The 27143-nt window shown below is 32.8% G+C and overlaps 8 protein-coding genes across 8 annotated transcripts; 3 read left to right on the top strand and 5 right to left on the bottom strand.

Moving 5' to 3' along the window:
- On the bottom strand, positions 3031-4847 carry LOC104726055 (glucan endo-1,3-beta-D-glucosidase). The gene is made up of 3 exons (XM_010444826.2): positions 4725-4847; positions 3336-4625; positions 3031-3240 (listed from the first exon to the last, which is right to left on the bottom strand). Exons 1-3 carry the CDS (start codon positions 4783-4785, stop codon positions 3206-3208), a joined length of 1386 nt encoding a protein of 461 aa, XP_010443128.1. The 5' UTR covers positions 4786-4847; the 3' UTR covers positions 3031-3205.
- Positions 7120-8220, top strand: LOC104726053 (small ubiquitin-related modifier 3-like). Its single transcript, XM_010444824.2, has 3 exons — positions 7120-7594; positions 7758-7907; positions 8002-8220. Exons 1-3 carry the CDS (start codon positions 7520-7522, stop codon positions 8110-8112), a joined length of 336 nt encoding a protein of 111 aa, XP_010443126.1. The 5' UTR covers positions 7120-7519; the 3' UTR covers positions 8113-8220.
- LOC104726054 (small ubiquitin-related modifier 2-like) lies at positions 8813-10091 on the top strand. Its single transcript, XM_010444825.1, has 3 exons — positions 8813-9029; positions 9582-9731; positions 9827-10091. Exons 1-3 carry the CDS (start codon positions 8958-8960, stop codon positions 9911-9913), a joined length of 309 nt encoding a protein of 102 aa, XP_010443127.1. The 5' UTR covers positions 8813-8957; the 3' UTR covers positions 9914-10091.
- Positions 10216-11574, top strand: LOC104726051 (putative F-box protein At5g55150). The gene has a single exon (XM_010444823.1). The coding sequence runs from the start codon at positions 10263-10265 to the stop codon at positions 11394-11396; it is 1134 nt and encodes a 377-aa protein (XP_010443125.1). The 5' UTR covers positions 10216-10262; the 3' UTR covers positions 11397-11574.
- On the bottom strand, positions 11729-12888 carry LOC104726050 (50S ribosomal protein L30-like). Its single transcript, XM_010444822.2, has 3 exons — positions 12778-12888; positions 12202-12438; positions 11729-12115 (listed from the first exon to the last, which is right to left on the bottom strand). The coding sequence occupies exons 2-3, from the start codon at positions 12391-12393 to the stop codon at positions 11978-11980; spliced, it is 330 nt and encodes a 109-aa protein (XP_010443124.1). The 5' UTR covers positions 12394-12438; positions 12778-12888; the 3' UTR covers positions 11729-11977.
- Positions 15471-16154, bottom strand: LOC104726049. Its single transcript, XM_010444821.2, has 2 exons — positions 16018-16154; positions 15471-15931 (listed from the first exon to the last, which is right to left on the bottom strand). Exons 1-2 carry the CDS (start codon positions 16093-16095, stop codon positions 15674-15676), a joined length of 336 nt encoding a protein of 111 aa, XP_010443123.1. The 5' UTR covers positions 16096-16154; the 3' UTR covers positions 15471-15673.
- Positions 19887-20417, bottom strand: LOC109127602 (putative defensin-like protein 84). Its single transcript, XM_019232561.1, has 2 exons — positions 20332-20417; positions 19887-20133 (listed from the first exon to the last, which is right to left on the bottom strand). The coding sequence occupies exons 1-2, from the start codon at positions 20399-20401 to the stop codon at positions 19934-19936; spliced, it is 270 nt and encodes an 89-aa protein (XP_019088106.1). The 5' UTR covers positions 20402-20417; the 3' UTR covers positions 19887-19933.
- Positions 23146-26588, bottom strand: LOC104726048 (protein NRT1/ PTR FAMILY 2.13-like). The gene is made up of 4 exons (XM_010444820.2): positions 26380-26588; positions 25642-25823; positions 24264-24829; positions 23146-24165 (listed from the first exon to the last, which is right to left on the bottom strand). Exons 1-4 carry the CDS (start codon positions 26399-26401, stop codon positions 23274-23276), a joined length of 1662 nt encoding a protein of 553 aa, XP_010443122.1. The 5' UTR covers positions 26402-26588; the 3' UTR covers positions 23146-23273.

The following is a 27143-nucleotide window of genomic DNA, read 5'->3' as shown; positions in this document are numbered from 1 at the left end:
TTAATCAAACCCGGTTATCCAGAACCGGATCGATTTTCGGTTATTAGATCAATTTTGTGTTGGAAAAATCGAACCGGAATAGAAACACTCGATTAATCGCGGCGTTGCTACTAGCGGCGTTTCCCATTCATTCATTCTCTCGAAAATTAGTTGGTACTATTCAATTATAGTATGACATTGGATGTCTTTGATCATCCAGCCAACGATTCATTTCATAGTATCGACAACTGTGTATGGCATTCTTCTCCAAAGAATGAGTAAAAACTTGAGACTAGTCACCATTTTTTGCATACCTATAACTAACATGGTCCAAAGCGTTTGTTTTACTTATGTTTTTGTGACCTTTACATGCATAATAAGGCAAACAAGGGATGGAAGACCACTACACATAATAAGATCAAAGAGAAGTTATAGAAATGAATAACATTGAATTTGAAATCTAAAAATAAATATTTAAATGAATAACATAGAATTTTAATAAGTATTTGTAAATTATAGAACCACTAATAACACACAATTTTGATAAGTATTTTAAAATTAATGATTGAATAACACATGATTTTTGTTTAGAACCAATAACCCCCTATTATTGAATTTACATATGAATTCGATATATTTCTTCTATTTAACATTAAATAGTCATATTTTTTAATAATAATCTAGGGAAATCTTACCAAATATGAATTAATTAATTAAAAACAGAAAAATAACAAATATGAATTTATAAAATCATAGGATTTTGTGGAACAATAGTAAATTACCAAATGATAGATATAGAATTCAATGTATTCCTATTTTATAGGAGACTCCATGCAAAGAGACTAGTTGAGAATTGGGGCCGGTTGCTCCACGATACATCTGAAATCAAAAACAAAACAAATACTTAGCTATGGTATTAAAAACAACCAAACAAATACTGAAACTTTAATATTGATCTTACCTCTCTTTGACGTACGAAATATTAAGCCAGAGCAGCACTAATTGGGTGTTTTTTGATAACTTCAAAAGCTTTATCCATTTCAGAAATGGTTTCATAACCTTTGATGTAGACACATGTAGTTGGGTCACAGAACATCCTATGAATGGTCTGTCCACTTCTCTCTAGATACCCTTATCCATCACATACTCATACCCTGCCTCACGACTTAGAGGATAACACCAATGGTTCTTCTTCTGAATTGTTCTTCTCAAATCTGGTCTTGCAAAATCAATAAGATCCTGAGGCGAATACAGATCTGCGTCACGTCCATCAATGATCTTGATAACTCGTATGAGTTCACTGACGACGATGGCCCAACACACATCTTCCAAAACAAAACATAAAGTTAAAAAGAATTTACTTATTGTTGAAAAATAGCTAAATCATCACCAACTGGGTGGGTATCTTGTCAAATGCTTTATCTATATAACAAATAGTTTCATAACTTTTGATGTAAACACAAATAGATGTGTCACAGTACAAATTTGGTTCATTCGTAAAAAACCTTATGAATGGCCTATCCACACTTCTCTTAGAATAACGTTATTCATCATATACTCCATCCTTGTCTCGTGGGATAGACCATGACAGTAATGGTTTATATCATGCGTTAACTAATTTTCGATTCAATGATTTTGTAATATCGATAAAATATTAAGCCATAATAGAGTGTCACATCTATCAAGAAGCCTTATAACTCATATAAATTCACTCACCATGATCTTCCAAAACATACATAACGAAAAAAAACAAAACGAATTAAAAAGGATTTCAACTACGTAAAATATTTTTTCTCTATAAACATTTATGCTATTAGAATATGAGTACTTATAAAAATATAATAGTTCTTTTTAAAAAATTACATGTCTATGTCTTTGAAGGTAATTTTTTTATTTTTTTACTAACTATAATGTAATTTAAAAAATAGGAAAAAATATTTTAAATAATTATTTAGTTTCCAAAAAATAATTCACTTTATCTCTCTAATTAACTACGGATAAAAATTACTAATTAATTTTTGAAATACATTTCCTGCACATCTCTTTATTTAGTCAATGATTTCCACAAATGTCATTGGTAATTTGGTAAGATTTTAGAATATTGTTTGCATTATATCAAAATGAAATTTACTTCTATAAATAAATAAAAATATTTTCCAAACAAAATTGACTTCAACGCCATTTAATCTACCTATATATACACAAACAATACTCATTTATTATGATTTCAATCACAAAAACCAGTTTTAATTGGTAATATATTTTTAGATAAGGAGAACAAAATAAGCCGTTTTAATTCTAACACAAATAAACCGTTTTAATTCTAACACAAATAAACCGTTTTAAATCACAAAATCGAAATTGAATAAAGATTGAATCAGTAGACATACAACATATTAAAATGATAGATTGAATCAATGAAGACTGTATACTAAGTCCGATGATGTTGAAGCCAGATTAAACACCGAAACCCGGTCATCAAGAGCCGGTAATTGAATCAGAATTGTGTTGAAAAACGAACCGGACCAGAAGCAACACCAGTCTGGTTAACAAACAGTAACCGAAACGCAGTCGTTTAATTATAAAAATCGCAAAATTAGCTGACAAATTGTATCGGTTTGATAATTTCTATAGAGAGTTAAAACCAAACACAGTTAAAAACTTAAAACTGGAGTTTTGTGAAAAAAAAAAAGTATATAGAATATATATCATCTAGCCATACAACACTTAAACATTGTATTTACTATTTAGACTTTAGAGGTCGCTATAACCGTAAGATGAACGATAGACATCCAACGGAACATATTCGAGTGTTAGATTAATTTAGTGATTCTTTTATTCTTTTAAGGTTGTTAATTTAAAATGGCAATGTATGGTTTATGTATGAGATTTGATTAGATGTGTAGTACGCAAATGGGAAGAAATTAAAAACAAAAACTGAAGACTATATTTTACGACGAAACGAACCAAATATACAATAATTAAATACAAATGGCAATGTATGGCTTATGTATGAGATTTGATTAGATGTGTAGTACGCAAATGGGGAGAAATTAAAAACAAAAACTGAAGACTATATTTTACGACGAAACGAACCAAATATACAATAATTTAAATAACTCTACGCATATAGATACTCGAATGACAAAACAAATGTATTAAATAAAAAACGTAAAAATGCTACTAAATAAATCCCGCACGATCAGTTGTTTTCTTCAAATCCACTTCAATGCCCTGTTGGAAACTCGCATTTCCCATACTCTACAAATTAACACAACAAAGAGACCAAATAATTAATTAATTTTCGATAAGTGAAAATATTAAGTAAAATTAGAGGAAAACGATAGAGTACGTACTAGGAGGTTGCGAGACCACGTACGCTGCACCTTTAAAATCACACGTGCCAACACCACGTGCGTTCTTCTGATAGTAACTGTTGAACGCGTACGAAGCGTGAGCCTCTAACGATTCAGGATCGTAACACGTGGCACCCGGTTGAATCGGACGGCAATCAGCGCCTCCTTCGCCACAAGCGTAGTCGAGACCTTCCTGAAGCTTCTCCTTTGTCGTTTTCCCGTTCGCCACACACCACGTCTGTCCCACGTGCGACGACGGCTTCACCACCGGCGTAGCCTTCTCTTTGTCATCTTCGACCGGCGTTGACTTACCGGAGGAAAGCGAAACGTCGTACACTTTGTTCTCGTTCGGGTAAAACAACCCGTAGTTCCTCTCCGACGTCGGACCCGTTTTCTGGTTCTCGTTAAACAGAGCGAACAGGTAAACGTTGAGCGGCTCCTTAGGTTTTAACGGCGTTCCGTTTCCCGTCAACACTCTTTTAACTAACCCGCCGTTATACGCCGCCGCGTTAGCCGAACCAGCGCCGATCTCGTTCTCGTCTCCGGCAGAAGGCCAGCCTGTCTCCGTCACCACGAGCTTAACGTCGTTAAATCCAACGGCGGACATAGCTGCGAAAACGGCGTCGATCTGAGCGTCTAAGAGACTGTCGTACTTCAATCCGTTACCGGAATCAACATTCCCGGCGTTGTCTTTGAACAAAGCGTAGTCCAACGAGATCTTATTGGCGTTAGCTGCGTAAGCGAAGAAGGGATAAGCATTCACCATGAGATGCGACGACGTTTTGCGGAGCAGATCGAGCATCGGTTTAATCACCGGTTCGATTAACTCCGGTTTAAAAGAACCGGCCGACGGTGGGTACGAACTCGCCAACGCGCTCAGAGCAATCGGCGACGAGATCTTAATTGATTTGACGAGGTTGAACTTGACGAGAGAGCTTTGAACGTTGGTCATAGCTGGGACGAGGTACTTGGTGGTGTTCCTCGGATCGACGAACACTTCGTTACCGACGGCGATGGCTTCGATATCGGTGGCCGGGATGTATTTTTTGATGTTCTGCTGAACCCAGTCGTCGGTGTACTTCTGATCCGCGGCGGCGGAGGCGAGGTTTTCGTTGGGGAGAGAAACGACGACTTTGATACCGGAGTTGGCGAGTGCGGTTAGTACGGATGCTTCGGTGTCGTAGAGCTTGACGCGGTTGATTCCTTGAGATTTGAGAAGCTCGACTACTTTCTCCGTTGCCGGGAGATTGTCTGCGATACGGCCGTAGTTTACTCCGATCATTCCGGAATCTGTTTAACAAACAAAAAAAAAACATAAGACATCAGAACCAAACACTTGAAAAATAGAACAAACTAGTGAAGAGATGGATGATGAAATGAGTAATGAACCTGCTGCGTAAATGGCTGAGAAAGAGGAGAGCATGAGGAGAGATAGAACCAACGCAGCCATTGTTGCAGAGGGAGAGAGAGATAGAAAAGTTTTGTATTCCGGTGAAGGCAGGGAGCTAGAGGTTGTTGTTTATATAGAGGAACGAAGAAGAAGGGAGACGAGGGAGGTGGAGGTAATGGCTGGGACCCACTTTAGATATTGGGATGATGACTATTTTTTTCAACTGAACGTTTTATCTGTGATGTAAATATTTTCAACTCGCTTACCCAATGACGTGTTAAAGTAATAATTATTTTTGTAGGCGAACAACAACAACAACAAAAAAAAAGAGTTAATATCATCATATTTTATAATAGTAATTGTTAAATATGACCGTTTCAATCGTGTAGTGATTGGAGACTGTACGAAATGTTGTCAGAGATGGTGGGTACCGTACGTGCCAAAAAAAATAGCTACCAATTAATGGTTTTTTTAATTACTGTTGATTCTACTGCAGACCTTTTTTTCTTTGGGGATTTTGTTAACGTTTTTTAAAAGAGTTACAAACTTACAACACAAAAAGTTTACAACAAATCCTATAATTGCGTGTTTAGTACTAGTATTACAAAGAGAGAGCCATGTATATTATACGGATGCAGCGTAAATAAAAGCCACTACGGACGTTAAATTATACCCAGTCAATATATGTTCCCTAGTTATTGGGCACTGAGCCAAATCAACAATTACTACAAGTATTTATTTGATGGTATTAATAAATCCGTTAAAGTTTACATATCCGTTAAAGTTATATGAGAATTATAGGCGATAAGTGGTCGGACGGACGAGTGATAATTAATACGGTGATGTGATGCATTACTTGGTCGGAAATAGTAAGTTATAGTTCTATAATTAAATAGAATTTGAAGAATCTAAAATAAAAAAAATGGGGCCATGTGCCATTGTTCTATCTATCTCCCACAAATTTGAACGTTAGAGGTTTCTCTCCTTCTCCAACGTCTCTTTTCCGTATAAACTCCAATCATTTTAATGAATTCTTCCCATATATTCTGTCCTTTTCTTTCTTTCTTTTTTTTTGCTTGCTTGGAGTTATTATATTGACAAGGGTGTTTCAGATATGTCTTGAAAAATTGACGAGATTTATTTGATTGTAGTACATAGGTTTTATTTACAAGTTAGTTGTAACTAATATTTTGACTTTGCAACTTGGGTTACTGCCTAGTTGAACGCGTTTAGATGGTGTGTGGAGCAAATACGAAACTTGTAAGGTTAGTTAAGCAAACACCTTTTTTCAATTCTATAATCTCAATGGTCCAGACTCCAGATATTAGGTTTCCGTCCATGGACAAAAAAAAAACCTATTTGTATAGAGTTTTTAGTTGTCCTACACAAATTGAACTCTCTTGCTATCTATATTAATATCTCCTTCTAATTAAAATAAAACTGATAACAATATTTCTGGACATAAACCTCAATACAAATGGGTAACTACGACAATCTCAAATTTAGACATTGACCTTCGGCGATTGAGACCAATATATAATGAATCCAAGATATGTTATTGTGTTTGTATCAACTTGCTTAAATGGTGGTGATATTATAATCACTGCATGCTGGTTTACATATACATGACAAATATAATTAGTAACTTTACATTATATAATATTTATGTGATTTCGTCGACATCGGACGGTATGTTTCGTCTAGGTTCGTAAGTCCTTATTAAGTCGGTACAGGGATTGAAAATGAAACACAATGAGAAGTCCATAAAAATTGAAAACATTATATTATCCAGAGTCAGACAGGTGTCACCTTCAGATTGACTTATTTTGTAACTAGTATGACCCTATTCTAAATATGAACGTAAACTAATATATTTGTATGTATGCAACATCATTCATTATTAGTTTCTTATCAACCAAGAGAAAGAATTCAATGAGGTAGGTCGCTTGAATGCTGTCCACCAAGTTGAGATTTAGATAGGAATGTTTAAGCCTTCTCATTGATCTTTAGTTCTTTACGTTAGGATCAAATCCTAATATATCCTAATGTACAACTGAAAAAGATATATTATAATGTCGGGCCGAAATAATAATAGTCGTCACGAAACATATAGATCAACCCATTCACACACTACGACGTATACACATACTTATTTAAAATTAACAAATAAACATGCATGCATTAGAGCATCAATCAATAAAAGAATATACAATTAATGAAGAGATCAGCTATCCGAATGTTATTTATTTCTTTTTTTGACAGCATTCGTCAAAAATTATATATATATATATATATATACATAATATCTATATCATAAATTATGTTTGATAAGGGTTTCTAAAACTTTTAAATGTGCAATTTATTTATTTATTTTATATTTTTAAAACTGGTATTTTTACATTATTGGATTATTATAGACTTTATAGGTACATAAAATATTTATATGTATAAGAAAATTAACGTAAAATAAACTAACTAAGCCCACGACATCTGAGCTTAGTAGCCTTATTTGATCTAAAATCAGCCCATTACGAATGCTTGATTAGTCATTTAGTTGATTAAAACAACACTATTTTTTAAAGTACGGACTCTATGCTCTCCCAGCCGTCTGATGATAAGCGACCAGTGATTATGAACCGTTCGATAAACACCACAAGAATCCGAGACGACCAAGATCTGGTTTTCCTTTCCAGTCATTTTATTTATTCTCTCTCGAGACTCTTTCTTAAAAGTCAACCCCTCATTCTCTCTCCCTTAAGGCCTTCCTCCGGACGAAGAATCTGGTAAAAGAAAGATGTCTAGTTCTCAAGAAGAAGACAAGAAGCCCGAAGACCAAAAACCTCAAATCATTCTTAAAGTCAAGAGCCAGGTTTTTGTAACTCTGTTCTCTTTCTCCTTGTTTTGTTGTTGGTGATACTAGACAGTTTCTTATACGAGAACTTTGATAACACTCTTCTGCAAACTGTGATCATAATTTGAAGTAGTAGGAATCGTAGATCTTATTTCTTTTTCTTGATTGGTGATACTCACAGGATGGAGATGAAGTCTTATTTAAAATCAAGAAAAGCACTCCGCTGAGAAAAATCATGTATGCTTACTGCGACCGCCGAGGTTTGAAACTGGACGCATTCGCTTTCATGTTTGATGGGACTCGTATCCGTCGTGAGGACACTCCACATGAGGCAAATCACTTTCTTTTTATCCTTTCCCTTTTACAATTTATATGTTTTTCAAAAAGATTATCATTTCCTAAGCCAAGAATCTCTAATTTCATAGCTTGATATGGAAGATGGAGATGAGATCGACGCTTTCCGAACGATGAGTGGTGGTCTACGAGCAGATCAACGTCAGTGGTCTTATATGGTTTTCGATCATAATCGGCTTTAATTATGAATAACTTGGCAGGCTTTGTAATACTTACCCTACTGGTCATTTTTCTATGTATGTCATGGAAGTTATTGGATCCTATAATATTAATGCGTTCGTTATGGAAGACTTAAGAAGTAGTAGCTTATAGCCTTTATACTAAAAGCAAGTTTAGTTAAGTATATGGCATTTGGCTAATTGGCTTCATAAGAACGCTTTCTTCTTCTTTTTCAAGCTAAGCCGTTTAATCAATCTGAACATGACCTCAACAATGGCGTTATTTACTTATTACGTTCGGAGCTTCTGGACTATGTATTCAACAGCTTAAACTTTTCTTATTTCCCCAAAGCTTAAACGTTTCTAGTAAAGAGTAGTTGTTTCATTGATTCTTTCTAACCCGTTGCACAATTATCTCGAAAGAGAAGAAAATCTAAGGAGTTGATGAAGTCACACATCTACAGTTAGATTTTCTTTTGTTTTTTTTTGGGATTCAATTTTAAAGTTTAGATTTCTTCACACAAATGGGTTCTAACTTTACCTATAAGTAACGAGCCCATAAGCCCATTCTGAATGCTGAGAATTTAAAACGACAGAGTTTTAAACTAAAGATTATACGCTCTCTCCAAGCCGTCGGATGATAGAGGATCAATGATTATGGACCGTAGGATAAACACTACAAGAATCCGATGCGACCAAAGTCTCTAGTGGTTTCAGTCTTTTTGTTCTCTGCCGAAGTCTCTTTCTCTCTAACCCTCAATTCTGCAATCCCGCGAATCTCTCTTTAGGGCTTCGTCTATATCGCAGATCGGAGTGTTTTTTTTTCTTTGTTTCCATCGCCGAACCTTATAATTCGATAAAGAGGTAAGATGTCTGCTACTCCGGAAGAAGACAAGAAGCCCGACCAAGGAGCTCACATCAATCTCAAAGTCAAGGGACAGGTTTTGTGTTCTCTCTCTCTCGCTTTCTGTTTCTTGCATTATTGTGACGATTCGTTTTCTGGCTCATAGGTTCTGTGTGTGATTAGGGTTTTTATAGCTTCTGATTGCTTTCAATTCTAGGGTTTGAGGTTTGTCTGCGTTATCCTCAGGGTAAGCTTGTGTATGTTTTGTTTGTATATGTAGTGATTACTGTGTAAGCGTGACTTTTAATTGGCTTAAACAATTGAAATTTTGAAGCAAAACAAAACTTATTTGAGAATTGTGAGTTGTGTTTTGTCATAATTGGAACAGGACTTGTATGTATGTGTGTGGTGTGTGTGAGAGAGACATAGTGTGATTATCTACGAGTGAGTTGTTGTTGTGTTGTATCTAAGCTTAGCCAATTATGACTATTGTTGTTGATATGGAAGTTGTGCTGTTGTGATCTTTGTTACTCTTATTTGAGTATCATTGTTAGGCCCTTTTTGGTTGTTGGTTGTTGGTTAGTTAAGAATATTTTGGATACTCTTATTGAAGTAACTAATCATTGATGTTTTATCTTGTGTTACTTAGGATGGTAATGAAGTCTTCTTTAGGATCAAGAGAAGCACTCAGCTCAAAAAGCTCATGAACGCTTACTGTGATCGCCAATCTGTGGATTTCAACTCAATTGCTTTCTTGTTTGATGGGCGTCGTCTTCGTGCTGAGCAGACTCCAGATGAGGTCAAATCACTCACTCTCTGTACCCCTTTTACCATTTTCCGGTTTTTTTTCAGGATTGTATAGTTTCCTAAACCGAGAATTTTCTGATCTTACAGCTTGATATGGAAGATGGAGATGAGATTGATGCAATGCTTCATCAGACCGGCGGTGGTGCAAACGACCTGAGTCTATTCTGCTTTTAGTGGTCTTTTATGGGTTTCCATAAGATTGTGTGATATTAATGGTTTTCTTGAATCGGATTTTGATTAAATTTGGCAGGCTTTGTTTCACTTTGACCAGAAACTTTCTTTATCGGTCAAAGTCTTATGTGAATCATGAACTTATTGGATCTTAAAATATTAATGGGCTTGTCTATGGATTTTTTTTGTGGCGGTTTGACCTAAACTTAACGCAAGTAGCCGACAAAGGTGTTGGTCAAACTTGATCCCCACGTTTGCGTGGTTTCCAAGCTTCTAACAAGTATATAAGAAACGCTTCTGTTTCATTATTTGACAAGCTCCGGTTTTTTTTTCTCCGTACCCTAATATAATCATGGCTGTATCATCTTTGTCGTGGTCGGAGTTTTTACCGGAGCTTCTAGACGCTGTATTCCACAGCCTAAACTATGCCAGAGACTTTCAAACCTGTGCCACCGTCTGTTCTACTTGGAGAGATTCTTCTTCTGCCGTGTACAGTCGCAAGTTTGATTCTTTTCTCTTTGTTTCTCATGTCTCTTCCGATGAAGATATTTTATTCTCCGACCAGTTTGGGGTTTTGTCACCGGGATATTTTGGATTCTCAGAGAATAAACAAACATGGGTTTGTGGCGGCACGCAAGGGTTTTTGTTGACGGTCAATGCTTCTTACCCGTTTGAGGTTCATTTAAGAAAACCATTTACCAACAGCGTTACTTCTCTGCCACCTTTGATATCTTTCGTGGATGTTCAGCAGTTGCTTCAATCCCAAGCAACCTTTCCAGACTCTGAAGCTCTTAAGCACTTTGTAAAGAAAGCAGTCTCTTCAACAAGTTCATTAGAAGCTGATTGGGCTGTGCTTGTAATCTACAACAATGATAGGAAGCTAGCATTCTGCAGACGCGGAGATAAACAGTGGACAGATTTGGAATCTGTTACCTCTTCTGTCGATGACATTGTGTTCTGCAACGGCCTGTTCTTCGCTATCGATAGGTGCGGAGAGATATATCACTGTGAGCTTAGTCCTAACAATCCAAATCCAAAAGCTATTCCTTTTCGCAGCGCCTCGCCGTTTCGGTACGACACTTGCAGGAAATACTTTGCAGAGTTGGGTTACAACGGACTGTGGGTGGTTCTTAAGAAGCTAGAGCTTAACGACGATTGTGATTTCACAACCTATTTCGAGATTTACGAATTCAGTTCCAAGACTAACGAATGGACAAAGGTGATAAGCTTGAGAGGAAGAGCTTTGTTCTTGAGCACTCAAGGTAGATGTAAAGCGGTTTCAGCAGGTGTAAACGGATATAGAGGATTTATCAAAGACAACTCAGTTTATTTCATTGATGGCGACGATCCAAGTAGAGGAGGATCAGGGCCTCAGAATCTGAGCGTTTTTGAATGGGAAAGTAAGAAAAACGTAGAAATATACAAGCCAAGATCTTGGAATTGTCAGATGTTTTGGCTCACACCTACAGATTTTCTTCAAGGATGAATGAGTTATGATGATGAAACTTTAGGATAGTTTGTATAGTACATAAAAAAAAGGTTTTCTGTATTTGATATGTATTTCAAATTTTGGTTCTTGATACAATACATTTGTCATAAGAGATTTATCGAGAGTTCTATATTTTTTTGTAACAAGTATTAAGTAATGAATATTTCAGCATCTACCTTTCTCTCTCAATACTTTCAACGAAGCCAAAAACTCGTTCATCGAGACTGCAAAACCCTATTATGTTCACCTAATCACCATTTTTACTAACCAATCTGGTACTAAAATCAGATTGAACTCCCCCTTCCAGATCTTTAAACACTAGCCACAAAAATATAACCAAACCAATAGATTTGATATAGCAGAAAACGAGAGAAAACATACACAAGGATCCAGTGTATACAAAAACATAAGAGGCACCAAATACACTGATGATACCAATATTTCTTATCAAGCGTCTAGGACTAGTTTCTTTATGAATTCCTTCTGGACATCTAAACCGAGATCTTAAACTTTAAAGGCGCCCTACAAAATCATCCAAGTGATCGTAGCAGAACTCACCATTCTTGTAAAAAGTAGTCTCAAGACATGCTGGATGAATCAGTTGCAGGGCTGGAATGACTAACAACAAGAGGCGGGCGCAAAGCTTTGTGCTTGGCTTCTGCTTCTTTACGAGCGTTGTACATCTCTTCTGTTTCAACAACAACCATCCTCTTAACCTGCATAGAGAAATCAAAACCATTTATCTTCACAAGAGGAACATGACAAATGAGAATTGATAAAACCAATAGAAAAAAAAGAGAACCTGTTGAATCATTCCCCTAATGGAAGAAGTGTTTGAGTGCAAAACAGTACGATGGCATCTACGAAGTCCCATAGCTTCAAGTGTTCGCCTGTGGAGCTTCCTAGTTCCAGGGAGACCTCTCACTAGAGTAATGTATAAGCTCTGGCTCCATTCAACGGGCACTTGTGCTTTAAAAGCTCTAAAACCACTCATCCTTCTTTTCTTTTTTTTTGTTCTCTCCTTAATCACTCAAAGACTCTGTAAAAACCATAGCAAAACTCATAATCACAATCACAAACATTACAGCAAAAGATACATCAAACACACATTAGCAAAATCATAACTCTAGTCTTGAGAGTACAAAATTGAAGAAATCTTAAAGATGTAGATCAAAACCAATCACTATAAACACATAAAAACACGCGATTACTAAGATGAATCCTGGAATCAAAATCAAGGATACAGATAATGAATCATCAAGCCTAATCAGATCGATCATTTTCAGGAGAGGAGAAGGAGTTGCATTACGCGAGATATAAAATGAGGCAATCAGAGAATTGGGAATTTGAAATCGAAAATGGAAGGTTTCTCGAGTACCTTTGGAACGACAAGTCCGGTGAAAATGATCGTCCGAGGAGTACCACTCAGAAGACGGCGAACAAAGCTCGGAAAAATCTTTGTGATTTTCGCGTTTTGCCCAAAGGGTTTTTAGGCTTTTTTGGCATAACAATGGCTAAACGACAGCGTTTTTTTTTTTTTTTCTGATATCGCTTCTTAGTTTGGGCTTTATTTGGCCCATTAATGACATAGACAAATGTTTAGGTGTTAAATGTTTTAAGTTTTAACCACAAATTTCCATCACTAGTGTTAATTTAACATTAATAATTAGTTATATATTATTTGATCACAAATAATAATAATTCCGTGCGTATCAAATACTATGTATACAAATAAATAGAGTTGCAGCAAAAAAAATAAAAAATAAAAAAATCTTGCAAAATTAACATAATTTTGTTTTTGTCGACAAGCAAAATTAACATAATTTATTCGTATGATATATTTCAATAAAGTTCGGTTGCTTTTTAAGTATTGGGGTTGATCAATGTTCAATAGTATACTAACGAATAATGATGGACTATTATTAATAAATTGATCAAAGTAAAATTTAGCTAAACATGCAGATACTATTAGTCAACAACAAAAATCATCATCATATACATAAAAATAAGGTTTTGGTCTCTCCTTAGTGGCTGATTTTTATTTAATGTTTTCTAATTTTATTATTAACTTTCTAATTTTTGATTGTTTTAAACAATATTTAAGACCAATTAATACAATACATTTAACTCACACATTAAAATAAAATTATAACTGAAAATAAAATCTCCTCCTCTCCCACCAATATCAAATGTTGTTATATCTCATATGTTTTGTAAGAGTTTGATTATATATTTTAATTTAGAAAGTATTATATATATTTAACATGGTTTACAATTTTAATTTTATTTAAATAAAAAATAAAATGTTTCTTTTATATTTCTTGCTTTTCTAATCTATTCATATTTAATTTTTTTAATTTCCATAGTTAAATTTAAATGCACATATGTTGGTTTTAACAAAAAAAAAGTCAAGTTTATTTGAGAATTAGATATTCCTATTCATTTTATTAGTCCATTTGACATTTAATTTTAAAAATTTAATATTTATTTTTAATTAAACAACACATTTTATTATATAAATTAATGCATACTTTAATATTCATTTTTTACTACTAAATTATAACTGAAATTACATAAATTGTGAATTGACTTTTTCTCCTCCATTCATTTTCATTTAAACACTCTATTAATTATAATTGTAACTTCTCTAATTTAATTATTTTAGAAATGTAACTTCCATCACTTTTTATCCTATAAATAACTATTCTCACATCTTCCTCCACCATATCCCAAATCCTAAATATTTTCTTTGTTTTTAGAATGTTCTTGCATAGCCAAATAAGAGTTTGATTATATTTTTTGTTTACTATATATTTTACATTGTTTTGAATTTTATTGTTTCTTTGTTTTATATACTTTTCATTTTCTTCTTTGTTTTCTTATATTATTTTGATTTAGAATACATATGTATTCTTATATGTATAATAAATTTTTGATGACCATAATAATATTTTGGTTATAACCATCTCATAATAAGAGATTCAAGCTAAATAAAACATTTTAAGTCTTTATTTTAGATGTTTGATTAGTTCTTACAAATTCATGTATATTTATTTTATTCTTAAAAATTGAAATGTTCTCATGAAGGAAATTTTTGTAATATAATTCTCAAATCAATTTTTTTTTAGCTCTCTCTTACCTCCAACAAAATTGTAATATATATATATATATATATATATATTTTAGAATACTCATCATTATATTTCGTATGTGATTCAACATATAATTATAAAAAATTCATAATTTTGAAATTTAATTCAAATATGCACTTTAAAGATTTTGCTATATAAAAAAGCAATTCTTTCTACCTTTTACTACAAGGATGAAAAATTGAAACTAAGCCTAGCAATATAACTTAAATTAAGGGGAATATAAAAAAATTGTAATATAATTATCAAATCAAGTTTTCTTAACTCTCACTTACATCCAACAAAATTGTAATACATTTATATTTGAATAATAATCATTATATTAAGTTTGTGATTCTACATATAATGATATAAAAATTCACTATTTTTTTATTTAATTCAAATAGAAATATTTTTCTATATAAAAAATAAATTGATTTTTTATTTTCTATCTAGCTTTTAATTACAACAATTAAAATTTATAACTAAACCTAGCAATATATCTTAATTTAAGATTCTTAAAGGGAATATATAAAAAAAAAATTATCTTATTTTAAAATTTTGAATACACTTCATATAATTTTATAGGAAAATATGTATTTTTTACTTTTAAAATAGTTTAGCTTTTAATTATTAAATATTTTAAGTTATCTGTTAGTTTATATAAAAAACTTAAATTATATATTTAAGTCATATAGTAAAATTTCGTTTTTATTATTAATAATATTTTATTACCTCAAATGCTTAAAAATACTAATGAAAATTATTATCAAAGTTGAACAATAAAAAATAAATAATTTTAAGAAATATGTATAATATATGTATAATTATATTTAAATAAGTTATATATTTTAATATTGTATAATTTGAATAAATAAAAATGTCAAAAATATTAATGATATTTAAATTAATTTGTTAAATTTTTATATAATTATTAAATAAATTTAAATTAATTAATACATTCTATTATACAATATCCGGTGCAAATGCACGGGATATTATTTAGTAAAAAAGAAACGCAACATTCTTCTATATACACACTACAGATTACACTACAATATTACACATATATACATGCAAATATGTTAATGTTCTAATTATCTAATATACGATATTAACGTTATAAAAAAGGTATAGTATATGCTTTTATATTCCCTTAGCCGTATTGATAGGCAAACCATCGTTATCATCATCATTTCCCTTCTTGTAATTGTCTTTCTTCTCTTGAAACGCCTTTCTCACCTTCTTCACCTTCGCCTCATCAGAATCACCGGAGACGTTTACTGCCGCCGCAGCTCCGTCGTAAGCCTTCTCCACTGTTTGGCTAGCAACACCTTGCCTTGTGAACTCCTCCGCCGTCGAAGGAGCTCTTCCTTCTTCCCTCCCTCCACTCGCACTTCCTCTCTACATATAAAGAAAACACCTCCACAATATAATCTATATATGTATAGTAGTATAGTTAATTCATGAAAACGAGGATCAGAATATACCTTAAGATAAAAAGAGTAAATACATGATTTTATATTAGGCTTGGAGATCGATTTTGGGTTCACACAATTTCTCAACATTATTTTCTTTAGAGTTTAGAGAGAGAGGGCTCCTTTTACATTAAAATTAAAACTTTAGAATATTAGATTTTAAACCATATAGATGAAGGTTATCCTCATCAGTTATGACTTCTGATGTCTCATCAACGGAGTTATGATTATGATGCCACGTGTGTGTGATGTGCGTCGTATAGTCCGAATGAAATGACGTGTTTCCAAGTGTTAGTGACGCCATGGATTGCTAAATTCCAACAGAGGAATATTTTTCTTCTTTTCATCTTTACAATTTCATACATACATATAAGTTTTCGTGACAGATTTGACAAAATCATTGTAGTATTTTGAAAACGCACTTTTTAATGCGGTTGAGTGATGTGATCTTGTCTTTCATGCATGGAAAATATTAAATTTTATAGTGTGTTTTTTTTTTGTTTCTTGTTAAATATATGTTTGGTGTGGATACCTTTTTAATGTTTAAATATACTCAAAGAAAAGATAAACATTTTTGCATTGCTACAGCAAAGCACTTCTTAAACAATTCTATGACGATTATTCTTTATTATTGTATACGATAGATTCTTCTTATTAACAATTTGATGAGATAGTGTCAATTATTATATTAAAATTTAGATGTGTTTAATTCTTACAATCGGTAGAGAGTGCACATAAAATAAGAGATCAATTATTCATGAGATGATTAAAAGCAAGATCGCAACAACAATAATTTGCGGTAGAATTGTGTAGAAAGTCAATAAATTGTTCACAACACCCTCCGCCTTTAAGCCTACATTGTTGATGGCACTCTGGTATCCTTTTACATCCTAACTTACAACGGGCTGGATCAGCGAAGTTAACTACTTCTCCTATATAGTTCATAAACAAATTCATCAACAATTTTTTTTTAAGGGCCAATTTGTGATATATATATATATATATGTATATATATATATACGTATATTCATCTATGTATTCAAAATCTTCCATTTTTTTTAATGAGATGTTGACCCAAAAAAATAATTTAATGAGATTTCAATAACACAAAATATTTTTATAGTTTATTTGGTTAGATTATAATTTTAGTCAAAAGGTTTAATTATTTTATATTTGCCATTAGAGAATAATTTTAGTCAAAAGGTTTATGTATTTGGATTTGAATACATATTCTTCCATATAATTTTAGTCAAAAGGTTTATGTATTTGGATTTGAATACATATTCCTCCATATAATTTTAGTCAAAAGGTATATCTAACAATTTAATGGGGTAACCGAATTAACAAATATTCTTTTGTTTAATTTTATTTGTTTAGATAATGATTTTAGTCAATGGTTTCATTAGTTTATTTGATTGCCATTTAAGATTGTGTTTCATAGTAAAACATCCGAATCTTGTTTATTTCATTTTAGTCAATAATTTTTTTAATTTTAAATAAAATAGAACCAAAAGAGCAAACTATTTCAAGTAAAATAACAAAAATAAGATAAGAAAGGAAAGATCTGTCTACTCTACTCCTCAGAACACACTTGATCATGAATCCAAGAAAGCCTCTAAGTGCCGAATAGGATTGAAACCTACCATCTCATTTAACACTTTGCGCAATAGGATTAGCCATTTTATTTGTTGATGTTGCAACTGAATGATAATCCCATGAGACTAAAATATTAAGTTTGGCATGAATCTCTCTCATGATAGCAAAATACCTTAGCTAATCCTTGAATTTATTAAAAGCATCCATAGCTGCAGCATGGTTCATTACAAGCTCCGCCTTGTCAATATGTAGGTTGCATAAAGCTTCCAATGTCCATAAAAAACATCGCAAAACACTCTTCATATGAGAATCTACTTGTGTAAATGCTTCTCTAGCATGAAACATAACTTGTTTGTTTTCGTCCCTTGCAATCCATGCTCCACCAGGCATAGACAAGCTGTTAATCCATGACGAAGCAATATTACATTTAGCCACCTCCACTGCTGGTTTCTGCCACATTTTCTTTGTCAATATGTCTCTACGTTGCCACATCATCTCCAACGAAGCGTTTAGTTGAATCTCCTTCCATTAAGCTGAATCATTTAAAGATTTCAGTACCACATCTTGTACATCAGCTCTCTTTCCCTGAAAAACAACATTGTTTCTGAATTTCCAAATGCCCACAATAACCATGGAATAGCGAGGTGTATCTTAGCATGTATATTATTATTCTGAATTAGTAGCATTAGGTGTTCCCAATTCTTTCCAACATCTGTAGAAGAGAAACCATTACTAGGTGCGGGAACGTTAGCCACCTCAAAGGCTTGACAAGCCATAGAACAATAAAACAAAGTATGAAATTTTTTTTCATCCCGCAGCCACATAAACAATTTTGGTCCACCAATACACCCCTTGAGGCAACGCGATCCGACACCACTAATGCACCAGATAGCATTCACCATAAGAAAGTTTTATTTTTTGGAACGGTTACCTTGCTTTCAAAGCATTCGTCACTGCCATGGTAGGAGGTTGCTCATCAAAAGCCATTGATTGTGTCATCACGAACCGATACCCACTTTTCACTGAATATGATCCCGACTTGGTGTGAGACCAGATAAAGCTATCACCAAGATCTGTGGCTGTAGGAATAGCTAGAATTTGTTTTGCATCAGAAGGTGAGAATAGTCATTGACCTAGTCAACATTCCACCGATAGCTTCCATACTCATCAAATCTACAGCCCGCAAATTCACATCAAAGAATGTTTGCATTCTATATGGAGCTCTTGGACTCTCATCAAAGATCTACTTATCTATCCAAACACTCGTATCACTCCCATTTCCAACTGTCCTCAGTAGGTCTTTTACCAATACCACAATCCAGAATTGACTTCTTGATGAAATATCGATTTTTATAGAGTCGGGCCACAAGCAATCCGGGGTTGTGAAGCATGCACCACACCTGTTTAGCTAACTAGGCTTGATTAAAATCGCATAAATCTTTTAAACGNTACCGTCTTCTGATTTTGGTTGACACAGTTTTTTCCACGCGACCCAAGCTACTTTCTTTTTGCCCTCACAATTACTCCACTAGAATTCTGTCATGGCACTTGTAATCTTCCTACAAAGTTTTTTTGTTAATCTAAAACATGATATAGCATACACATAACACATGAAAGATCATAGCAATAGATTTCAGAAGGACTTCTTTTCCACCAAGTGATAAAGATTTTGCATACCAACCGTGAAGTCTCATTCTCCAATTTTTAATGATTGGCCCATTTAGTTTAATTTTAAATGATTGGCCCGTTTAGTTTTATGCACTTTACAAATTTGCGTCAACCTTATTAACAAATCCGAAAAGAGCTATTGAATCTTCCAGAAAAAAATAGCTAATACAAAGATATATCTCACTCCATCTTACACCTCTACCTAAAAAATCATCTACTATTTTGCCCTCTCTCGTATACAAAGATGGTAAATTATCTTCCCTTTGATCTAGGGTTTTCATGCGTTTAATATTTTATTTTTTTTTTGTGTAAAATTCTGTGTTTTGGATATGTATTTGTTTGATCAGGCTTTACCTAACTAGAAAAACGTCGATCATCCAACCTTCAAGCTTGAGAGTTTGAGGCATCTTACGGGAGAGTTTGAGAAAAAGTATGAACGTAAGTGTTCATAGTGTCTTTCATGCATGGAAACTCTCGAATTTAATAGTGTTTTTTTATGTTTTTTGTTAAATGTTTGGTTTTGATACTTTCTTCAGGATTTTATATTGTATAGATTCTTGTTAATAATAATTTGATGAGATAATGTCAATTACTATATTAGAATTTATATGTTTTTAATTCTTACAATCGATCGAGAGTACACATAAAATAAGAGATCAGTCATTCATGATCGGACCAGAGATGGGGCCATGGGGGAATTAAAAAAAATATTGCAGCAACAATAATCTTCGAGACCTGAGTGTATATAGCTAATATATCGTCGACAACGCCCTCCGCCTTTAAGCTTACATTTTTGATTGCACTCTGGTGTGCTTTTACATCCCAACTTACATCGGTCCAGATCAACGTATTTAACTACTTGTCCTATATAGTTCATAAACAAATTCATCAACAATTTTTTTTTAAGGGCCAATTTATAATATTTTAAATTGTAAACATTAACACATTTGGTTTTTGCTTTTGGTGATTTACTCTCAACCAATAAAAGATTCTCAAATTTTAGAGATTATTTTAAGAACAAATTTTGTAAAAAAAACAATATATGAAAAATAAATGTGTTACCAGTAATCATAGGAATGATGATGAGAAGAGCAAACACCATCAGCGAAAGTAACCGGTGGGATGAATACATTTTGGTATTAGTTATTTTTTTGTGGAAGATTCAATAGCTCTTTTCTTACAATCCCATATATATTAATAGGGAAGCATTTTGGCCAAAAAGCTGATGTGTCAGTATTATAGAGTTTTAAAGCTAATTTGAATTTTAATTCAGTATTATAGAGTTTTAAAGCCAATTTGAGTTTTAATTATTACCTTCCACATTATTTACATTAATTTGCCATCAAGATGATCCAACAATTTTTATTAAATTGTGAAAATTACAAAATCAATTTAATATTAATAACATCTTCATCAGTAAAATTAATATATATGTATATATATAAAATTAATATATAAATGATTCAATTGGTTATTGTTATCACACATATTTTTTTATTATCCAAATCATTACATGATGTTCACTTAAATGATTTTAAAATAGTATCCTTAAAATAATCAATTATAAAAATAACAAAAAATAAATAACAATTATCTCCTATATATTAATAGGGAAGCATTTTGGCCAAAAAGCTGATGTGTCAGTATTATAGAGCTCTGAACTAATTTGAGTTTTAATTCTACCTTCCGCATTATTTACATTAATTTGCCATCAAGATGATCTAACAATTTTTATTAAATTGTGCAAATCACAAAATCAATTTAGTATTAATAACATCTTCATCAGTAAGATTAATATATATATCAAAAATTAATATATGAATGATTCAATTGGTTATTGTTATCACACATATTTTTTATTATCCAAATCATTACATGATGTTCACTTAAATGATTTTAAAATATTATCTTTAAGATAATCATTTATAAAAATAACAGAAAAATAAATAATAATTAATCCCGCGTAAAGCGTGGGTCTACTACCTAGTATATCTTTAAGTCTCACTAGACAGCAAAACCTATTAAAAAATAAATTCAAAATTACTCTTAAAAAATCTTCTATATATTAATAGGGAAGCATTTTGTCCAAAAAAACTGATGTGTCAGTATTATAGAGCTCGGAAGCTAATTTGAGTTTTAATTCTTACCTTCCACATTATTTACATTAATTTGCCATCAAAATGATCCAACAATTTTTATTAAATTGTGCAAATCACAAAATCAATTTAATATTAATAACATCTTCATCAGTAAGATTAATATATATAAAAGATTAATATATAAATGATTCAATTGGTTATTGTTATCACACATATTTTTTATTATCCAAATCATTACATGATATTCACTTAAATGGTTTTAAAATATTATCTTTAAGATAATCATTTATAAAAATAACAGAAAAATAAATAACAATTAATCCCGCGTAAAGAGTGGATCTACTACCTAGTATATCTTTAAGTCTCACTAGACAGCAAAACCTATTAAAAAATAAATTCAAAATTACTCTTAAAAAATAAATTTTGTATAAGAGGAACATATATCTAGGTATCTATTTCACTAAAAACAATTATAAATATTTATAATCGATATACCTTCTGTCTTTGTAATATATTAATTTTTAAAGAGAATGATTTGTGGTGGTCTTGTGTGTACATTTATATAGACTTACATGTATATATATATATGTATCAATCTATGTATTCAAAATTTTCCATATTATTTAATGAGATTTTCATAACACAAAATATATTTATAGTTTATTTGGTTAGATAATAATTTTAGTCAACAGGTTTAGTTATTATTTATTTGCCATTAGATAATAATTTCAGTCAAAAGGTTTATTTCTTATTTATTTGCCATTTGAAAACTGTATTCTTCCATATAAATCATAATAAATGTAATGAGATTACCTGATTTTCAATTTTTTTTTAATATTTTGTTTAACATTTCTTTTTTGTCATCTCATAGAATCAAATGAAAAGTCCAGTTTAAACAAAAAAAAACTAAACACTTAAGACACCTCACACCTCACATACTTTTTGTGATCATGAAGCCAAAAAGGTCCTCCAAGTGAGAAATAAAACTGAAATCTACCATCTTTTTGTGTTGTATCCTCTGGTCGATTGAGGCTTTAGTGATCCTTCAGGTGCCTAAAGTGGAAATTGTCATGGATATTTCTTGCTTTCTTGGTTTCATGATCAAGTGAAGAGTGAAGCGTTTAAGTGTTTTTGGTGTTTTTTTTTTTGTTTGTTTAAATTGGATCTTTCATTTGATTCTATAGACGAAAAAAAAACGTCAAAATACCATGTGCTTTTTCTTTATTTTTTTGAGAGAATAAAAAAACACAAAAACTTAATTATAACTTATACTTACCACGAATTACTTTTTATATTAAAGTTTTGTACGGATTTTAAAACTTGCTTACTTTTAGGAAGGCACCTTTTATGTGATCTCCTAGAAAGGTGTCAATTTTTTTCATCGGTTTACGTTTATCGCTAGAAATGTGTCAAATCATTAAGATGATGAAATTCCACTGTTAAACGAAGAGGAAAAGACTATTCATGAGTTTGGAAGAATCAATCGAACTGATCAAAAACCATTTTAAGAAGCATGATGAGCGTAATTTACACACACACACATATATATATATATATATATATATATATATATATATATATATATATATTATACTACTAAAATGTAGAATTTTGTTACACTTATATAATCTTGTTGATACATTGTCATAGTAATCATTGCAAACAACATCGATCATCTTCTTAGCCCATCTCCATTGGTCATTTCATGAAAATGTCTTTAAAAATAAAGAAAATTAAAAAAAAAAAAGAAATATATAATAGTGTTTGTAGATGTTTGAATAGGAAAAATAATGTCTAGGCAGAGACATTTTACATTTTCAAATTATGGGATGTCTTAAATTTTAATCTTAATTTATTCTTAAGACATTTGTATCAGTATGACCGATAATGATGGTATTATTGTTCCTACATGATCGGTTTTGTCGATGTCATCTCAACAACATCGGAACGCTTATCCTCCTCAAAATCTCCAATCGGTAAACCGACCTTGTAACGGTATCCACGAGCACAATACCAGAAATAAACCAGATTAAATACACCCAAAACCGCAATCAGATAGTAGAAGTAATCCAATTTCCCCGCGTTGAGATTCTTGTTCAGCCAATCTGGACGATCATGCCCTCCGGAGAACTTATGAACGATAGTCACCAGAACACTACTAAGGTAGCTCGAACCAGCAAAGGATAAAAAGAAGAGAGAGTTAGCAATGCTTCTCATGTGCTCCGGGAACTGACTGTTGAAGAACTCTAATTGTCCGATGGCATTAAAAGCTTCGCATAGTCCCATCAGAATAAGCTGCGGAGAGAGCCAAAACACAGACATTGGAGTCATACCTGTTGGATCTCCAGCACTGATGGAGCGTCTGCGTCTCATGCGCTCCACGATACCCGCAACGATCGTAGAAAAGATCGCGAAAACGATACCTGTCCCTATACGTTGGAGGAGTGTGATTCCGGATTTATGGCCGGTGATTCGCCTCATGAACGGGACAAAAACACGGTCGTAAAAGGGAAGAATGACGCAGATTGTGAGTAGAGATATGACAGAGAGTGAACCAGCCGGAATCTCGAAATTAGGACCTAAGTGTCGATCCATTTTCAAAGCTTGAGAGACAGTGAAAGTGCTTTCTGTTGTCATGGCCGCGAGTGAGATTATTCCGGCCGACCAAACAGGAACGATTCGGATCAAACATTTCACTTCTTCCACTTCTTGGACGCTACATAACCGCCACTTGTCTGCCGGAGCTCCCTCTGGTGTTAGGTCGCCTTCTGATACCACGGCCACTTTGTCAAGAAACCTAATTTGAAAACAAATCATGTAGTCAGTGTCGTCTCAAGTAACAAAGACGGCTCTCGAATTAAATAAGTGGAAACAAAAATACATATTATAAAGTACCTGAATTGCTTACTGCGGTGTAACTTGGATAACACGCTAGATTTGATGGATGGGTCGTAGTAGGTCACAGTGCCGTCATCTTCTGCCGGAACTTTCAGCTTTCGCTTCTTACGAGCTGCCACGACAACTTGAGCAATCCCAGAGAATTTACTCCCTTCAGGTTTAACGTAGATATAACGTTTCATCCCGGCAAAAAACATAACCACCGCGAGAGCCATGAGTCCAGTAGGGATACTAAATCCGATAATCCAACTGAATTGGTCCTGGATATACACAACTACGGTCTTTGTAATTAGCAGTGCTAAAGTAAAAGTCATGTAATACCAGTTGAAGAAACTGGCCACTCCTTTAACCCCTTCCTCAGTTCGTTGGTCAAACTGATCAACCCCAAAAGGGATGCTACAAGGTCGTATCCCTCCACTCCCTATGGAGAGGAAACAGAGACCCAATATCAAAACTCCGAACTGGAGCTTGTTCGGACCGGCGCAACTGAGTGGGTCCTTGCTGTTGCATGATGCTGGATGGAGTTGAGGAAGCCATGCTGTGAGTGTAATTGTTATTAGTCCCTGCATATTGTCAATGTCATTATAATTAGTCATCATTCATTCTGAAACCGATTCTTCGTTAGTATTGTAATTATATAATTTGAAGTTAAAGTTGATACTTATTAGTTAATATTTGAAATAGGCAAACAATACTGCATGCATGTGAGATAGACTGAAGTTGTGATTAAATGCAAACAAGTACAATTATCATAAACTTTACAATAGTCTTTATTAGGTTTGACTTGATATGATTAAAAAGATAATGTAACTTTCATTAGCTGAACTGACAAAAGACGTAGTACCTAATATTTTCGCCACACACACAAAAAACACATAAATTGAGTGATAAGCATCTCCAGCGGTACTATTTTGTTGGGTATCAAAATATTAAAGAAGAAAAAAAATGAATAATTTGAAAAAGAATTAGATACGGATTCTCCTTTGAAAACGTTTAAGAAACGTATCCACCACTTGACACTATGTAAATGGTTAAATTATTATTTTTTAATTTTAATTTAAATAAATAACTGATTTGGTATGATATAATTATATTAATAGATTATGATCCTCATACCTTCTCTTAATGCTGGAGATGTTCTAATACAATAAGTTTCTAATTAGAGTTGTTATGTTTTTTTTTGGTTGGACGCAACTATTCGAACAGTAGACGCTAAAGCACTAGACCCATGCTGGCACCACTAGGCCGCGAATAGTTGCATATTTGATGTATTTATGAGCCAATAAAGTTAGTATTACTACGTACGTAAGTGTGCATCTGTAGACACACATTAGATTAAAGTTCAATCAATCAAAGGGATAAATCTTATACGTACGAGTAGAGTGGCGAATGAGGCGAAAGCCATCGCTCCGACGAGAGGAGTGAGATTAGTGAAACCATACCAAATGTTAATGACATTTGCAGCGTCGACTTGTTCTAAGTGGAACACTTTGGTTAGATAAACCATAAAGTTTGCCAACAACCCTATCGTTCCCAGTCTCTCAAGCGTCTCATTACCTGTTTCGACACATTTTATTAGAACTTCTTATAAATAAAAAATTCGTCCATATTTTTCATATTGAATGATGTTTTTATTTAATACAGCAATTATGTGAATAACAATCAAAAGTTTTATAGTCATCCTTTATTTAAAGATTAATCAGAGGAAACCAATAATATTTTTAAGTAAAAAAATGCAAAACAAAAATATAGATAAAATATCACTTAAAACTTTTTTAAAGATGCAAATTTCTCCCGTTTCCGTTATAAAAGTAGCAGATGGACGAGTGTCAATTCAAACGAATTGGACGACGGTTACAAGAATAAAAATATGATTTAAATTAATGATGCTTCGTAAAAGAACAAAATATATATTTTTTTTTTGATAGAATCCTTCTTTTCCTGATCGGGTTGAAAAGATTTAGGCAAAATCAATCATGAAACGGCCTATTACATCAATAATATACAGTACTCACTGGGTTCTAGAAACTATATGTATCCAATTATGGAAATTGAGGAAAGGTCAAGGAGTTGGTCAACTAAAACGTAAATTATGTTTATACGAATAAAATACCTAAAATGAAAAAGCTCTCCATCCTCCAGGCTTTTTCTCAACCTTCTCGCCATCCAAAACAGTTCCCGGCGAACTTTTCTGATTGGACGGATCAATGACATCCAACTCCAACGGTGATGATTTGGAGAAACTACCGGACGGTTGTGGCAAAGAAGACCCGTCTTCTTTTCTATCCTCCAAAACCATCTCTAAGATGTTTCTACACTCGGAATATATATATATATATATATATATATATATATATATACTCACTTCGATTTTGGGGTGGATTTAATGTTGTGAAATCAATCGATGTAACCACATGAAATGATTGATAATTGCAGAGAGTGGGCACAACATATATACACACACTTTCTCTTTGTTAGAAGTTCTTTTGGGTGCAGTGAATTATTTGTGGAAGTAATATATATAAGGAAAGGTAGATATTATTAGAATATACCACATTGGTTGAGATTAGTTTCCTTGAATAGTATATATGTGATGTGGCAATTTTTATCTCTTGAACTAGTTTTTGGGATTAATTAGACCATATTTTTAATAGAGCCATTAGTGTATTAGACACTTTTTTAAAAGTAATTGGAGAAATAGGCAGTTTTTGTTTAAAATTTTGAAGAATAGACATTTTTAAACTTTTGTGAAATAGAAAAATTGTCAGAGAAAATATAAGACAAATACAAATAGAAGACCAATATATCCATGACCATGTGTCATAATAATCACTATGCGCAGAGTAAAATAATTATTAAATAATTTTATTGTAATTT

This window comes from Camelina sativa, chromosome 11, assembly GCF_000633955.1.
Source record: "Camelina sativa cultivar DH55 chromosome 11, Cs, whole genome shotgun sequence".
NCBI classification, from domain to species: Eukaryota; Viridiplantae; Streptophyta; class Magnoliopsida; order Brassicales; family Brassicaceae; genus Camelina; species Camelina sativa.
The sequence above is the reverse complement of the archived record's forward strand: the minus strand, read 5'-3'. Positions and strand labels throughout refer to the sequence as shown.

Coding starts and splice junctions, on each gene's coding strand:
- LOC104726055 (XM_010444826.2), bottom strand. CDS start 4,785: ATGGCTGCGTTGGTTCTATCTCTCCTCATGCTCTCCTCTTTCTCAGCC. Junction 4,626..4,724: donor CTCAGCCATTTACGCAGCAG/GTTCATTACTCA, acceptor TTTGTTAAACAG/ATTCCGGAATGATCGGAGTA. Junction 3,241..3,335: donor CGTGGTCTCGCAACCTCCTA/GTACGTACTCTA, acceptor GTTAATTTGTAG/AGTATGGGAAATGCGAGTTT.
- LOC104726053 (XM_010444824.2), top strand. CDS start 7,520: ATGTCTAGTTCTCAAGAAGAAGACAAGAAGCCCGAAGACCAAAAACCT. Junction 7,595..7,757: donor TTCTTAAAGTCAAGAGCCAG/GTTTTTGTAACT, acceptor TGATACTCACAG/GATGGAGATGAAGTCTTATT. Junction 7,908..8,001: donor GTGAGGACACTCCACATGAG/GCAAATCACTTT, acceptor CTAATTTCATAG/CTTGATATGGAAGATGGAGA.
- LOC104726054 (XM_010444825.1), top strand. CDS start 8,958: ATGTCTGCTACTCCGGAAGAAGACAAGAAGCCCGACCAAGGAGCTCAC. Junction 9,030..9,581: donor ATCTCAAAGTCAAGGGACAG/GTTTTGTGTTCT, acceptor TGTGTTACTTAG/GATGGTAATGAAGTCTTCTT. Junction 9,732..9,826: donor CTGAGCAGACTCCAGATGAG/GTCAAATCACTC, acceptor CTGATCTTACAG/CTTGATATGGAAGATGGAGA.
- LOC104726051 (XM_010444823.1), top strand. CDS start 10,263: ATGGCTGTATCATCTTTGTCGTGGTCGGAGTTTTTACCGGAGCTTCTA.
- LOC104726050 (XM_010444822.2), bottom strand. CDS start 12,393: ATGAGTGGTTTTAGAGCTTTTAAAGCACAAGTGCCCGTTGAATGGAGC. Junction 12,116..12,201: donor TTAGGGGAATGATTCAACAG/GTTCTCTTTTTT, acceptor TTCTCTATGCAG/GTTAAGAGGATGGTTGTTGT.
- LOC104726049 (XM_010444821.2), bottom strand. CDS start 16,095: ATGTTGAGAAATTGTGTGAACCCAAAATCGATCTCCAAGCCTAATATA. Junction 15,932..16,017: donor TTTACTCTTTTTATCTTAAG/GTATATTCTGAT, acceptor CTTTATATGTAG/AGAGGAAGTGCGAGTGGAGG.
- LOC109127602 (XM_019232561.1), bottom strand. CDS start 20,401: ATGTATTCATCCCACCGGTTACTTTCGCTGATGGTGTTTGCTCTTCTC. Junction 20,134..20,331: donor CATCATTCCTATGATTACTG/GTAACACATTTA, acceptor TGAACTATATAG/GACAAGTAGTTAAATACGTT.
- LOC104726048 (XM_010444820.2), bottom strand. CDS start 26,401: ATGGAGAGCTTTTTCATTTTAG. Junction 24,830..25,641: donor CCTCATTCGCCACTCTACTC/GTACGTATAAGA, acceptor GACAATATGCAG/GGACTAATAACAATTACACT. Junction 24,166..24,263: donor CACCGCAGTAAGCAATTCAG/GTACTTTATAAT, acceptor TTTTCAAATTAG/GTTTCTTGACAAAGTGGCCG.